The sequence below is a fragment of the Gadus chalcogrammus genome, chromosome 6, assembly GCF_026213295.1.
Source record: "Gadus chalcogrammus isolate NIFS_2021 chromosome 6, NIFS_Gcha_1.0, whole genome shotgun sequence".
Classification (NCBI taxonomy): Eukaryota; Metazoa; Chordata; class Actinopteri; order Gadiformes; family Gadidae; genus Gadus; species Gadus chalcogrammus.
The window spans coordinates 26,446,344-26,462,724 of NC_079417.1; the positions used below are offsets into that span (position 1 = coordinate 26,446,344).

The 16,381-nt window shown below is 43.6% G+C and overlaps 1 protein-coding gene across 1 annotated transcript in view; it reads right to left on the bottom strand.

Moving 5' to 3' along the window:
- Positions 1-16,346, bottom strand: part of LOC130383725 (hippocampus abundant transcript 1 protein-like) — a 16,948-nt gene extending 602 nt beyond the window's left edge. Inside the window, exons 1-12 of the mRNA XM_056591475.1 lie at positions 16,063-16,346; positions 15,093-15,185; positions 14,005-14,067; positions 13,089-13,216; positions 11,849-11,963; positions 11,175-11,393; positions 10,606-10,719; positions 8,231-8,302; positions 7,909-8,021; positions 7,398-7,495; positions 2,346-2,482; positions 1-2,102 (exon numbers count right to left, since the gene is read on the bottom strand). The exon at positions 1-2,102 is cut by the window's left edge and continues 602 nt beyond it. Of these exons, the coding sequence (XP_056447450.1) occupies positions 1,893-2,102; positions 2,346-2,482; positions 7,398-7,495; positions 7,909-8,021; positions 8,231-8,302; positions 10,606-10,719; positions 11,175-11,393; positions 11,849-11,963; positions 13,089-13,216; positions 14,005-14,067; positions 15,093-15,185; positions 16,063-16,332 (1,632 nt within the window). The 5' untranslated portion in view covers positions 16,333-16,346 and the 3' untranslated portion in view covers positions 1-1,892. The remainder of the gene's footprint in view (positions 2,103-2,345; positions 2,483-7,397; positions 7,496-7,908; positions 8,022-8,230; positions 8,303-10,605; positions 10,720-11,174; positions 11,394-11,848; positions 11,964-13,088; positions 13,217-14,004; positions 14,068-15,092; positions 15,186-16,062) is intronic.
- Between the last annotated feature and the right edge of the window lie 35 nt (positions 16,347-16,381).

Here is a 16,381-nt window from a genome sequence, read left to right on the forward strand (position 1 = left end):
ACCAATCATTTACAGAGCTGAAAAGATGGTGACGTCTGTGTTAAAATACTGGCGACTTCCACAGGGATTACTGCTTTAGGGCGAGCTCCCCTCACCGTGGCGTTCTGAGGTCGTTATTGGCAACGCTTGCAGGCTGAGCTGACCGGTTTACTGCAATAGCAAGTGGATCCTGACTATGTGAGAACAAGTCCTGATAAGATGGATATTTGTACAGTATGTATTGAAAGGATGTCTGTACACATTCCCCTGATCACAACTCGCCCCGACACACCCACTTTATGGCGGTCCCGCTAACACAAACAGGAGGGAAGCTACACTATACACATGCAGCCGGGATGTCAAGAGGATCTAGAGATGCACAGCCTAGAAGGGTTACCCACAGCCAATTAGAATATAACCCATATCAAGTTAATATATTAATAATATAGGACTATGTATACTACCAATATCCAATTAGTGGGAGGGAAGCAGTTGAAAAGTCTAGGACCGGAGGGGAATGAGTAGCAGTACTATTTATGTTGGCCATGTTTAAAGAAGGAAACGTTTGATATGACTGACATTTCTTCAAGTTTCAGAGGAAATCAGGCTTATAAATAATATATCTTTTCACTTTTGATGGACTAGAAGTACATAACTAAAATTGCTTAGCCATGGCGAGGATAGTGGCTAAACCGGGCTAGGCTTTAAGCTAAACCCAGACAAGGCCAGACTAGACTATACCAGGGCTAAGTACTGAGACTAGACTAGACTATACCAGGGCTAAGCACTGAGACCAGGCCAGACTATACCAGGGCTAAGTACTGAGACTAGCTAGGCTATACCAGGGCTAAGTACTGAGACTAGTCTAGATTAGAGAAGGGCTTAGCACCGAGTGGCCAGCAGTCACATGCCCGGGGGGCGTGGGTGAATCTGGAATGTCTTTTCCAGGTTTGTTGGCATTTTAAAAGATCCTCATCCCGAGATGGCACAGTAATTGTACTCCCTAGTCGCCTGGTTGACAGACACACCTTGGCAAAAACAATGTCAGTAACTTTCATTCACTTTCAAATTACAAGGGCTTCATTTACCCTACCCAATATGGCAGGTAACACGAAGAAGCAATTTTACATCTGCTCGGTATGCGTCGGGAAAAACATGCTTGAAGCATTAAAACAAAAGGAATTTGTGGGAAATTACTTTTTAAAAAAGTATGCCTCACGGTGGCTTGCTGGACTGACGAGATTCATCTCTCACACACACACTCACACGCACCCTCACACTCACCCCTGTGACGGTTGCCGAAGTAACGGACGATTCCAGAATAGCTGATAACGTACATAACGTGGAGGTCATCTCCATGGCAATATAATGAAAGACATGGTTCCAGATTACCACACACACATGGGAAGGACATTGGTGAGAGCTGTGGTCCCTGAGGAAAGAGTTCCCGTCGGCCATGCCTGCTCTGCCCCCTTCCCCAGAGGCATAGCCGGGGTACAACCTCTAGAAACACCTGGGTGAAGTCCGGGAAAAGACTCACAGTCCAAAGGATTCTAAAAAATAATACCAGGAGGCAAAGTGTCTCTGTCCTCTTCTCGGCGTCGGTCAGACCAAAGCAATTAAAAAAAACGTCCCGGCTCCTCCTCTAACGGGGCCTTCCTGCGATCACTGTGGGTGTGTGTGTGCATGCGTACATCCATGCATGTATGCTCTTGTGTCGGACAAGTCACTCACAACTGCTTTGCACGCGAAAGAAAAATAAGTCTTTAGAAAGTTCTGGATAACATATGTTTACTGAGGCAGGGTTACTTGAAAGGGGGGGGGGGCAATGGAGAGAGACGGGGAGAAGAGAAGGCAGGGCAAAGCGCACGGCCGTGACAGGTGGTGTGATCGGAGAGGCTACGTGACACCGTTCACATGCTGCTGTCCTGCAGGAGGGGCTCATGGTCCTCCGTGTCGCTGGTGGGAATGGCCAGGGGGTTGGCGCTCTGGGAGTGGGTGGTAGAGATGCTGCCGGCCTTATCCTCGGGTGATCGGTGGTGATCGGGGATGAAGATGGCCACGCCCAGGGCCAGAATCACGGCACACGCTCCAAACAGGAAGGGGGGGCCGGGGATCACGGACTGCCAAAATAAGAGTTTGGAAAAGACATCGAATGTTGAAACTTTGCAACCGAGCGTTGAATGTCTGAACCACCTGGGCTATCTAAAATACAATTCAGTGTGTGTGTGTGTGTGTGTGTGTGTGTGTGTGTGTGTGTGTGTGTGTGTGTGTGTGTGTGTGTGTGTGTGTGTGTGTGTGTGTGTGTGTGTGTGTGTGTGTGTGTGTGTGTGTGTGTGTGTGTGTGTGTGTGTGTGTGTGTGTACCTGAGAGTGGCTCTCTGCCGTGACCGGCGTGATTTCATCAAGTTCTACGTTGAACATGAAGAAGATGACGCCGTAGAGAGCGGGACCCAGGCCGTTACATAGGCCTCTGATCCCAGTCACCATGCCCTGGACCACTCCTATACACATTACACATTAGGGGTGGGAATAACGGGGTAACTCACGAACCATACATGGCCCGCAATACCCATAATATCGCAATACAGTAATTCTGCAATGAATAAATATATTGTTAGAGAATCCTATAAGGATACATCACGGTATATGTCTAACGATGAACAAAAAATGACTATGAAAAGGTAAAGTGCTTGAATTCGATCTTTGTTCACGGTCCAAACTGAGTTTTTCAGTTACTCGTCTTTGGTTAATTAACTGCAGTTCAAGTTTCCTTCATTCATGTGTTGAGCGCAACCTCAAGGAGAACTCTGTTTAGAGCGCCTTACTTCATTAATTAAACTATCAACATTTGGGGAGATATTTCCTGTATAACTCTTATACTCTGTATAAATATATATAAAGTCCCCTCCAAAAGTATTGGAACGGCAAGGCCAATTTCTTTGTTTTTGTTGTTCACTAAAGACATTTGGGTTTAAGATCAAAAGATCAGTATGAGACAAGAGTTCAGAATTTCAGCTTTTATTTGCTGGCATTTACCTTCAAATGTATTAAACAACTTAGGATATATCACCGTTTGTATTAGACCACAGCATTTTTAGGTTAGCAAAAGTAAAGGAACATGTGACTAACAGGTGTTACTTGTTTCCAAGGTGTTGTCTTTTAGGTTGATTAATCAAACATTAAAGAGCTCTGCATGAATTGTCTAAGTTTTTAGCCTTTGTTTAAACCTGTAAGGAGTCCCTTTCTTGTTAAAGAGTGTAAACCAACAAGACCAGAGAGCTGTCTATTGGAGAAAATGAAGCCATTTTAAAGCTGAGAAAAGAATGAAAATCAATCAGAGCCATTTGACAAGCATCAGGCATTGCACCCACAACAATTTGTATGTCCTGAAAAAGAAAGAAGCTACTGGTGTACTGAGCAACAGACATCGAACAGGTCGGACAAGGGAAACAGTAGTTGATGACAGAAAAATTGTGAGGGCTGTCAAGAAAACACCAAAAACATCAAGTGACATGTTACGATCTGAGCTACCGCGCTCGCTATTAACCTGGGTAGACAGCCCGTAACCTAAGTCTGTCCTTAGGTGGTGTGTTTAACTTGAGTATCGTTCCTAATCTTTCCCTGGGTGAGTGCGATCTAACCTATCTAGGGGGTTAGGTGCGAGGTACTCACCACAGGTTCACAGTCACTGAAGGTGAACAGCCCCGCGGCCCGCCGCACCGGCACGTAGTCTGCAGGGGCCGGTTGCACCAACTGGTCTTAACTAAGCCTGGTCGTAACTGCTAAGTAGGTCTTAGTTAAGACCTGGCGTTAGAATGGAACTAACGCCGGTTGCACCAACGGGACTTACGCCTGGTCTTAACTACGCCCGGTCTTAGCCATGTGAATGTTCCATGGAATGCGCATATCAACGCGTTGCTAGGATACCTCGTGACAACAGCTATTTACTATTTTACTTGACATGCTGTTGGACACCGAAATAAATAATTAATTCGTTCATTCATTGTCATTCATCAATTGTGTTAATGCCTAACAATAAAACACTGCAAACGAATGTCATTAAAATATGTATTTGTAATGTCTGGTTTACAACGAGCAGGCATTTAGACGGGGATGGTATTTTTTGACAGAAGCAATGCATTGAACATCATCAAATGACAAGGAGCTAAATTGAGTTGTTTTGAGACTGTAAGAGAGATCTGTTTAATATGTCGGCCTATATAAAACATATAAACATAATTAAAACAACATTCACATCTGATTATAAGTTGAGAACGGACTAATCGGCCAGCGATATCTTCCCGACAGGCGGTCGATCTGTGAACACTAGGGATGGGCAAAATGATTATTTTCCGGAAACTAGTTCTTTCAGTTCAGTTCACTATAACGATTCGTTTATTTGATTCGTTCGTTTTGATTCGTTCGTTACGTCAGATTACGTGATTTGGTGTCTGCCCCCCCCCCCCCGCGAGACGGCCGTGAGCATAATTTAATCCACTTCTAGGCTCTAACCCCCGTGAAAATCGAGAAGATATACTATATAGTATAACCGAACGTCCCACCAATATTTATAACACTTGCTTACTCTCTATATTTCATTCATGGTTTTACATTTATAATTTTATTTTACTTTACATTTAATTCTTCATTGTTCAGGCATTACAGAACTTTCATGGTCATAAATAAAAAATACGAACTGCAGTTTAATTTCTTTGTTTGTTCTTAAATTGACGTAGAATGGAGCAAAGACTCCTGGGATTGGGAAATGCGTTTATCCAATAAACAGATGGAGGTCAAGTCTATTTTCAAAAAAATGTAGGGGGATATGAGTGGCCCCACGTCGAATGGTATGACCCAAGATACGTCAGACAGAGAAAGCACGCATATTCGACGGTACCGCCTTGTCATTTGTTTACCCAGGTGCCATTGCAACACCATTGCTACCTCTCATTGGCTGAATCTTTGAGAACGTTGTAGACTCAATGAATATAAGTTGTGGGGAGACGAAGCTCTGTTCGTTTGTATATTTTATTTACGTGACCATATTTTTGGTTTATGTTAAAAAAAAAGAATCGAAGAACCAGTTATTCTTGTTTTGGGGAACCAGTTCTTGTCGTTCACGTTCGGGATTCGTTCGTTGTAACGAATCGGTCTCGACAGACTCATCCCTAGTGAACACTGATCATATCGCCGGCTATGTTTTGAAATGCCCTGTTTGCATAGAAGCGAAGCGCAATGAGCAGTTGCAAGGATGGTGGTAGCGCTGCATTGTATTGGATGTAATTGCTATAGAAACAGCCTGGAATTTCAACTCTACGCCTACCCCTGACCAGGCGTAGGATTTACGCCAGGTCTTAGTGAAAAGAACGCAAATTCAGTTGGTGCAACCGGCGTAATGGTTAGGTTCGACTTAGAACGCCAAGTTACGACCAGGCGTAGTTAAGACCAGGCTTACGCCCAGTTGGTGCAACCCAGCCCAGGCGACCAGCCGCCCACTCAGCTGTTGCTACTTACCTGTGATGAACACCTCAACACCGCCCCCTCTCTGTGACATCAGTACTGACCCCAACTCTAAGCACTAGGGCTGTAACGATACACCAACTCACGATTCGGTTTGTATCACGATTTTTTTACCCACGGTTCGATACATCCCACGATTTTTTTTAATTTAAAATGCATTTTATTTAAACAACACTAATATAACAATTAACTTAATGTAACATTTAATCACAAATAATTTGGAACACTGAACAGATTTGAACAGAAAGAATACTATTAAAGTATAGCTAAATTAATAAATAAATAACCAAAGATTGCAGTGGAAGGATGCTTGCAGGTAGGCAAAAACCCTCAACTAGTTTGGTTGGTTTAGTCAAATATCCTCCATAACCCAATATTAGCGCTTCTTATTAGGCTATGTAGCTTAAATAATGACATAATCAGGCCGTAGAGAATGCATCATGTTTAATAGCCTTACTTTCAGTAGATGGGAAAAATATGAACGTCGCAATTACGAGGCATAGTGTTACGAGTAGCGTAGGCCTATGTGTGTGCGCGAGAATGGCAGTGTGCGTATGTGTGTGTGTGAGTGACGTCAGTGAGTGAGTGGACGAGCGAGGAGAGCGAGCGGTAGCGTGTGTGTCTAGTGAAGAAGCGAACGAGTCCGGTAGAATAAAGTACCCATCCTATGGCGACACATTAGTGCCATAATTCACTAATGTGATAAAAGATGCATTCGGGCGTATTATATTATTCCACTCATAGAATCTAGAGTTACAATATGTAACTATCGTTTCAGCCATTAACTGTACAATTCAGAATTACACAGTTACACGTGTTCATTCTTTTTTGAAGAGCAATCGTGTTTACATCCTTTTTTATCTAGTGTTTGGTTTTTATTCAAGAGCATTTTTTGTTAATAATAGATTGTTTTTGGTTGTTTTGTTAATTTATTCTGGATATTTTAAATGTCTTCCAGACGTCCAGTTCCAGTGTTCTTTAAAAATAAAAAAGTTTATTGATCTTCGAAAGGGTGTACTTTATCATTATATTAGTTGAAATACGGCAATATTATCGCTTATCGCAATAATTTCTGGGGCAATTAATCGCCAAGAAAAAATTGTTATCGTGACAGGCCTAGTGAGGCGTGGAGGAGGAAATTTCATGGCTTGGGCGTGCATGGCTGCTTCTGGAACAGGCTCATTCATATTTATTGACGATATAACTGATGATTAGCCTGGCTCATCTCAATCTACATTGAGATGAGGTCTGGGAACTACACATTAATTTTCTCGTATTTGAGGTGTGGTTTACGACTGCCCGGAGCCGTTTATTGGGCACTACGAACGTCAATCATATGAGTCTGTACGTAGCTCATAGCCAATCGTATCAATTATACCAGATGACGTATTTAGAGTGACAGAAATTCAGGTTTATCATGCAACCGGACAATGAGCCAAAGCACACGGCCAACAAGAAGAATGCAATCGTTTGGTGATGTCTATGGGTCGCAATTTTTAGGCAGTTATTGCAAGCAAGGGTTATGCCACCAAATATTAATGTTATTTACTTAAGACTTTTTGTTCCTTTACTTTTACTCACCTAAAAATGCTGTGGTCTAATACAAACGGTGATATATCTTAAGTTGTTCAATACATCTGAATATAAATGCAAGCAAATAAAAGCTGAAAAACTCTTGTCTCATACTCATCTTTCGATCTTAAACCCAGTGAACAACAGAAACCAAGAAATTGGCCTTGCCGTTCCAATACTTTCAGAGGGGACTGTATATTTGGCGCCAGTGTATCGATTCTCATATCGCAGTATATATCGCCGTATCGATATTTTGTCCCACCCCTAATAGGGTATATACAGTATGCCCATACAGAGGGGCAGGCAGACAGGAGTGTAGCTCACCTTGCTGGTCCGGCAAGGCACTATGTGAGACCAGAGCAGAGACTGCCGGGAAGGTGATGGAGGACAGCGCTGCTATGGTGCCGGCCGCCCACATCATCCTGAACAACACACACAAGAGTAACACACATCAGGAGCAATTCACCTTTTCATTGTACTGTTTGGGGGGTTTCACATGTTGTAATTCCGAAGCGGCCATCCTGGTGCTATTTCACCATTATAATAAGAATAATCAGAGGGTTTACTCGACCCGTGTCAACACAGGTTTCTACTGGAACAGGGACCAGGGCCAATGATTTCTTGAGTTAGCCTGAAAGGTTGGTGCTAACTCTGTCCTCGAGCATGGCCCGCGAGCACCAGAGTAAAGTCCTAGTGTGAACACTTTCCTGAGTAAGGAGTTAGCCCAGGGCGGCCAACTATAGCGTGAAAGCCCCTTAGGTATTCCACAGCTAAAATGTGTAATTGGGATGATATTCTGACATGTGTGGACCTGTGTAACACACACAGGACTCACCAGGGCTCGGATCCGAAGGCGTACCACAGCAGCTGCAGCACTTGGAAGCTCAGACCCAGTAGAACCGTCTTCTTATACCCTACCGTTCTCATGAGGACACTGAGCAGCACCGTCTATACACACACACACACACACACACACACACACACACACACACACACACACACACACACACACACACACACACACACACACACACACACACACACACACACACACACACACACACACACACACACACAGTAGGAAATCTATCAGACTGTTAGCAATATCTTAGGGATATCATGTGCCCACAACAGTGAGCTTTAGATGGATTTGTTACCTGGGCGATGATGGACAGAATCCCCACCATGGCGATGTAAGCAGCAATGGCTGCTGGGGAGAACTTGATCACCTAGAACAAACAAGCATTTATGATAAATGCTAAACGTCTGCCCAGGCTTATGAATAACCAAAAGATACAATTTCTTAATCCGATTTTTCGGCGGGCCGATATTAGGCATTTATCTATCTATCGGTATCGGCATTTATAATGGCCGATTAATGAATATTTTATCTTTTTTTTTTGGGGGGGGGGGGGGGGGGTATTGTGTTTTTGTTCAAAGGACTTTGAGTTTCATATCATAAGTTTGTATTTTTATACATTTTATTTGTCAGAACTGTGTGAGTGTGAGTGACGTCAGCGAGTGAGGAGAGCTAGTGGTATGCGAGCGGTAAGCGGTGTGCGTGTCAGTTTAGTGAAGTAAATAACGAGTCCGGTTGTGATAATAGAAGAATAAAGTACCCAGCCCGCCAAGAATCGGTGGCCGCTACATTCCGACCATATTCCGACCTATATACAGACCCACTGCCGGTCAAAGTGAAGGGTGCTGCCCCCCTGCAGGGAACATCTCCCCTGTGCTCCTTGACTACGGTCTGGGAGTAGACAGCAGGAAAGGTGTAACGCAAACCAGCTCATATTTGGAGGCGGAGCGCAAGAGGGAATACGTGGTCCAATAGTGCGAGTTAAAAATAAAGCACATAAATTTGAATGATTTTAGCTTGTGTGTGATTTATCGCGGGCACGAGTCGGGTAACGGGCCAAATATTATAGGGTCCGGATTTCATTTTGATATTATCACGGGTGACGGGGCGGATCTGGTGCTGAACTTTGCCGGTTTGGGCGCGGGCGGGTCTCAAACAATGGACCCGTGCAGGACTCTGGCCTAGGCTATTGAAAATAAACAAAATATTGGAAAGCAGAGTAGGTTGGGCCGCGTTGGTTGGTTGGCCACGAGAAAGTATCTCTAAAGGAATTGTAGCCCAAACAGTTGCATGGTAGATCCATAGATCTGGTAGGTCAGATTCCAAGTCAGCTGAGCTACAATGCTGTCCATGATGCTGACATGGCTAATGCGGCCCAACCAACTCTGCTTTCACACACACACACACACGCACACACGCACACACACACACACGCACACGAGATAGGCCTACTCTCTCGTTAGCACCAGATACTTTCTGGTGCCCACGAGAAGCGTAAAAAAATAAAAAACATTACCCCAATTCCCTTTACGAGTTCCGTACTTTTCTATTGTGACAATAAAACAATGAAATAAAGTTTATTTTTAAGCTGAATTACCATATTATTTTAGTGAGGACTCATAAATAACTACAAATAACCAATGTTATGGAAAACTGTTTATGTTTTGTTATGGTTTTCTGGAATTTCTTTTTTAAATATATAGCGGCCGATATATCGGATTTTTAAATCACCAAATATTTGTAGCGGTATCGGCCTTAAAAATCATTTTATCGGTCGGGCTCTTATTTAAATATTATTGCTGTCAGTTAAACACGTTATTAACGGTGTTAACGCAAAGCAATTTTAACGGCAGATTTTTTTTCTTTTTTTCTTTGGCTCAAAACAAAGAAGCAGTAGCCTGACTGCTTTGTTCAAGGCAGTATGTTTGTATATTCATCTTTTAATTGCACTATAGGCTTTATTTTTGTATCTTCCTGTTTTGATCAGTATATGCCAATGTTGTTATCAATAAAAATACATTTGCACAAGGCAAGCCGATGCACCTCTCCATGTTGATAAAAGCATTAAAATGAGAAAAATTAATGGGACAAAGAAATCAAGGGATATTTAGAATAGAAAAAACATTTGCGATTAATCATGAGTCAACTATGGCATTAATGCGATTAAATATTTTAATCGCTTGACAGCACTAGTAAATATACAAAATGCCTTCTCTTGGTTGCATGCATGTCATTCCATGAGTCATCCATTAAAGGCCTTTTCGGGTTAACAGTTAACGTCAATCACCCAACAAGCAGTGAGAGGAGATAGTGAAAGCCTCTACAACAAAACTAAGTCCAGACCAAAAGTGACCCGAAGGCATTTTGCATTCATTTAAATGTTGACTGTGGGCAGGGACTTATTCAAATAGGGTTTACTTTCGGTCGGTGAGTTTCTAGTGATTGAACAATTCAGCACTCCCCGTCCTTCAACTTTGAATGGCTAACCTTTATTGATGGGCCTGGTGAGTGCATAGGCCTTGTTACCTGTTTTAAGTTGTATTGATTTGCCTGGTGAGTGCATGGGCCTTGTTACCTGTTTTAAGTTGTATTGATGTGCCTGGTGAGGATCTGGGCCTTGTTACCTGTTTTAAGTTGTACTGCTGTGCCTGGTGAGTCCGTGGGCCTTGTTACCTGTTTTAAGTAGAGGAAGAAGCTGGAGTATTGTCCCGCTTCAGGGAGGTAGGAAAGGAAGACCGTCACGCAGATCAGCAGCACTGTGCTATCCTTTCCCACACGGCGCAGAGACTGGGGACACACACACAGTACAAGTCAGATGCGAGTAATGTTTGAGTGTGTGTGTGTGGGGGATGTAGGAGTAAGTACCTCTGACCCTAGTGTTTGCCCTACGACCCAGGGGTCATGACAGCTCACCTCTTGGGGTTAATGTGTGACTAACTTTCTTTGGCCTGAGATCTCTCCAGGTAGTTCAGTCTGTTGACTTGGATAGCCTTCAAATTCGATTTGACTCTGTTCTATATCGCATCATGAAGGCTTTCCTTATGCAGATCATTGTTCAACTGGCTTTTTTTTTTTTTCACTGATTTTCATTTAGATTGGACATTTCATACTGCCTGCTCAAATAAAACAAACATTACCAGCAATTTTTTCGAACAAAAATAAAAACACATTGTGTACAGGTTTAAAAGTTTAAACGAATTATTAAAGCCCGAGCTAGGAGCAACCACGACCAGCAGACTCACAGCAAAGGGGTCCGCCTGCTCCCAGGAGATGGGGAAACCCCAGGAGCTCAGCCTCATCTTGTCTGGCAGCGACTCCGGAACCACAAAGAACACAAAGGCAATGTCCGCCACCGCAATCACAGTGGCGACCAGCACCACCAGACTGTCTCCGTACTGGGCGGACAGGTACTCCCCAATAGCCGGGCTGATGACCAGACTGGCCGCAAAGGTAGCGGACACCTACCGAGAGATTGAACACAGTGGACGGTGAACTTAGAACGTGGCACACTAAGATACATCACAATATCATCAAGATGAGGATCAGAACTAAGGGATAATGTACAGCCGGCTGGTCATTTATCGCTAAATAAGCCCCCGCTGCATTAATGTTCTTGCTCCAGTGTCCCCAATATAGCTTTCATTGATTTAAAATGATTATATTGCTTCAGATTAAACAAAAAGTCTGTAGGCATGCACAGTGGCCATAACAAGCGCCATCAGATCAGATACCCCTGTGTTCCCCCCAACGATAATACCTCCGTACTGCTACAGACCAGAGAATGAAACACGCCCAGCCCCCCCCCCGAGATTGAACACCCGAATAAAAAGAAAAAGTACTGAGAGTAAATCCATGGTCCATTTTCCAACAGATTATATGCAACTGAACAGATTGCAAATAGTGCATCCATCGTTACCAGTCCGTAGGCAGTGCTGCGTTCCTGCTCATCGGTGATGTCAGCCACGTAGGCAAATATGACAGAGAAGGTCACCGCGAAAACGCCCGACACAGAGATCAGTGCAAAGTACCACCTGTAAGGGGAGACAAACACATTCAGCGCTCCCTAGAGATCAACAGAATCTGGGTGAATGATATGTGGTTCTCTTTAATAAAGTTATCCAGTGGTTAGTGCAGATACCGCAACAACACCTACTAGATAGGAGTCAGGATTAAGAACCTTAATTGGTTTCTTTTCAGTCTCCTCTGACGGCGAGTGATTTGAGTCACGAGAAGTGTGTCTGGGGAGAGGCTCGTTTCAGCAAGCGGAGGCAGTATGAGCTGCTGTTCATTAGTGGACCTCCGCTTGCAACAGATTATCAGTTATGATGCAAAGCCAGGTTCAAATTCATGGATCAATCCATCGTGGTTAGTTCACTTTCGCCATAATGTACTTACTCCTGTGGTCACCGTATGTGAACCATCAAACATAATGGGACCTGTGTCATGATAAATATCCCACTTTTGACGCTTTATTCATTTGCTCTCACTCTCCTCCTCCAGCTCCCCCAGTCACATGGGCATCATGTGAGGGCCCACACACTCTACCCAGCGGCTCGCTCCCTTCCTTAGGAGTTTGTGTAGTCTGTGTCTGATGGCCGCGTACATGAATGTACTTGGTATGCTAGACCAAACTCCAACCTCGGGAAGATACAGTGGGTCTTCATCATGTTCTCAGTACTCAGAAGATCACACCGGAGTTGGTGATACACAACTGAATAATTTGTTAACAAAACAAAATAACAGCTCTCTCAAAGTTCACCATGACTTATTTCTAAAGGTAGACAACATATTGGTAATTGTGAGCCAGCTGTAGCAGATTATCAACCAAACTAATGCCAATGACACGTCTATAACAGCACCATGCTTATGAGGAAGGCTTAAAATAACTGAACTAAAGTTCAGTTCTTCATAAAATAAAGCTTTGGTTCAGTTATTATATGATCTAGTTTGCACTAGATATGATCTAGTTGATGCACAGCCTAACAGATGCTATGTGGAAATCAAGAACACACACACACACACACACACACACACACACACACACACACACACACACACACACACACACACACACACACACACACACACACACACACACACACACACACACACACACACACACACACACACACACACACACACACACACACACACACCATGGGCTGATCCTCATCAGGGGAATGGGTGCACACGTGAAGAAGACTGTCAAGAGGAGGAAGGACTTCCTTCCCCACACGTCTGACATGGCACCAATCAGAGGGGCGGAAAGGAACGACAGGAGACCCTGAGGCAACAATGACAGAAGACAAGTTAGTGCTGATACATCGCTTATGTGTCCAAGTTTCTTTTCGAGGCACTCTGATGTTTGGAATTAAAGGAATTATCTTTAAATCTGTTTAGGAATATACATCAACAATTGTGGTTAGCACAGGTTTGGCTATAAGTGAAAGTTAGGCCCGTTTATCTGTGGAGCTCAGTCTGAGCAGAGGTTTGTGTTGATGGCTGAATCTGAGAGTTAAGCTTCTTTGACACTATGGACGTTCAAGACACTCTTGTAAAAAGTGTCAAAGAAGCCAAGGTGTGTGGGGTATTTCATTAACAACATCGCTCATTATAACGCTCATTAAAGGCACTAGTTTTAAAAAGGTTCATCCAAAAGTGTCTATGGGTCGTCAGCATGTTGATAAATCGTCCCCCCTCCTTCCTAGAACTCTCAGCCCAAAACTCAATGTTTTTAATCTCATAGGGTTCGACTTTGAGCTGAAACCAGTGTTCACTTACACTTCTGTTCTGAGTGAGTTACTGAGTGGGTAAGAGGCAAGATGCATCCTTGCTTCATTCGTTCTTACTAAGAACAGGCCTCTGTATACTTCATTACAGGTAAGCACCCCAAAGTAGACCTTGATGCAAGCCAAAATTTTTAGAATTGTACTGCTACCAATTTTGGAGAAGTTGTTGGGGGAAGTGAGTGTTGAAATGGTGATGAATGATACAGCGTAGAGGAGACAGGAAGACTGCGATGAAGTGTGTGGCAAATGTTCAGACGGCCAAGAGGGTCTGGGAAGAAATTACCTTCACTCCCTGGATCATACCGTTCATAAGGAACGTGTGCTGAGGGAAAGTTTCATGGAGCACCTGAGGGAGAAGACATGAGATGCTTAAATCGCAGGCAGGCTATGGATTTATGTAACCTAGTAGTATTGGTTGATAATATAAGTGCACCATAACGATTTCCTTTTGATTCTTACCCAACATGGATCAAACAAATTTTCTCTGTTGAGCATCCCTTTTTAACAGAGGAAGAATCAAGTCTATTCGGTGCTTAGTTGACATGTTTGATTTTTTCCACATTAAAGCCCAAGTCCAGCCATAACATACACAAATATAACACAGCTGGGGGACTCTGGGTGCCTACATAAAGGATTCAAAACATGTAGTATCAGAGTACACTGGATGTTTGCCTTTGCTGGTCCGCACGGAGGCCAGTTTTTGTGACTGCGCATACCTGCCGATTGCATACTTGTTTGTCAGACACAGCATGGATAGGCTTGAGACTTTCTCATCTAGATCATTTTTGTGAAAATGTAGCTCCGTCCTGTATGGATATCCTGTTTATATGTGTCAATAGTTAGCATGAAGAGGTGAACCAAAAACGTTTAAGTTACTGGAAACTCGTAAAGTGGAAACGACGCACAGTGATGCGCGGGTTACCCAATTACCCGCGGGCCGGGTGGGTTGGGTAGCAGTTTTCTCTAAGTATCGCGGGTTCGGGTGGGGCGGGTCAAAAAAGTAAAAACCCGCAACCACGCATTTGTTAACAGTTCTTCAATAAATAATTGCGTAAAGCTGTCGTTGTTGTTGTTGTTTGATGTAGACCTGCCGTTGAAGTTTCACAATAATGCGAATTTAGCGCAAATCCTTCTCATTTAGTTACGTGTTAAATTAGGCATAAGCCTCAGCCCCAGGCTTTTTATTTTATTTGTTGTTATTATTATTTTTATTTTTTTGCTGGTTTGGAAAATGTCTTGGGTCGGGTTGGGGCGGGTGTTAAAAAAACGCCCTCTCGACACGATTATGTAAGATGAACAGCTGGACTATGAAGGGCAAAAGTCTGCAAAGTGTCCCTCCACACTGTGTACTTAACTGAAGACTTTACTCACCTTCAGCATAGGTGTCGTGAGCAGGCCCCAGGCAAAGAACTCTAGAAAGATGACCACCACAGCATGGCTGACTCTAGCACGCCCTCGGCTATTCTGTAAGGAGCCTCAGTGTCATGATTCCAGCAGAGATAAACATAACATTAAAAATGAAGCTAATACAACGACTGTGATTATGATAACATCTTTCAAGGCTCTGTGTGTGTGTGTGTGTGTGTGTGTGTGTGTGTGTGTGTGTGTGTGTGTGTGTGTGTGTGTGTGTGTGTGTGTGTGTGTGTGTGTGTGTGTAAAGGCAGGGTATCACTTCATCCACTCATATTAACACCCTTCAAAAGTAACAGCTTTTGTTGTGGTAGGATAGGAGATGAGCATAACATGAAGTGGCATCATAGATACAATAAAGTCATCCATTCTCCAAAAGAGCCCATTCAGCTGATCGATCATCGCAAGCATTTTATACATTTAACCCAGCCATTAGTTGCTTGGAATGTAGGTCCACAAATTGCAGTACAGGTTTGTCTATATGCAAGGGCCTACGACTCATGTATGAATGTTTACACGCGACATCAGTCTAGGCAATAATTACCACAGCAATAACACCACGTCAAATATGTCATAAAGGTTTATAGTGCATCTCAACGCGTCATTCTGAATCGATACAATGTTATTTATCGAAGATTAAGCGTAGTTTTGTAGTTTCAAATTGAGTACTTGTGAGTTATGTTCACTGTCATTCAGCCACCGGCATCTGGTTGTTGATGTTGGCTAACACGCTAGCTGTTTACATCCCCCCCAACTACATGTATATCTCTCCAAACCGAGAACAAACGTGATACAATGTGGCGGTAATAAAATTGCACATCCGACAACAGATGTCCAATGTCAATGATCGATGTCATTTCACTCATAGCTGCTCACGTACAGTATTAGCATTAGCCCACAGCGCTAAAACACGTCCCAGTAGCAGACTTACAGAGCCGCGGACCAACATAGCGTCGCTGGCCTCCGTCGCTGCTTTCTCCTGGTTCATCTCACATCTTGCCGAAACGATGCTCACATGAAGTCCATGAGGTCCAGCTGACTGGGTTGGCTGCGTTTCTTCCAGGGTGTATGCTGTAAGGACGTCTTTGCAAACTATCCCGAACTCTAAATAAGAGTAATTATAACGCGGTACTCCGTGTATCTCAGAGTCATGAGGAGGCTTGGCCTTCGATACACTGAATTCCTCAGCTCCGATTTGCATGTTTAGAAAAAGGCGCTGGTGTTTATGTTATGGGTCAACTCGCATGGGC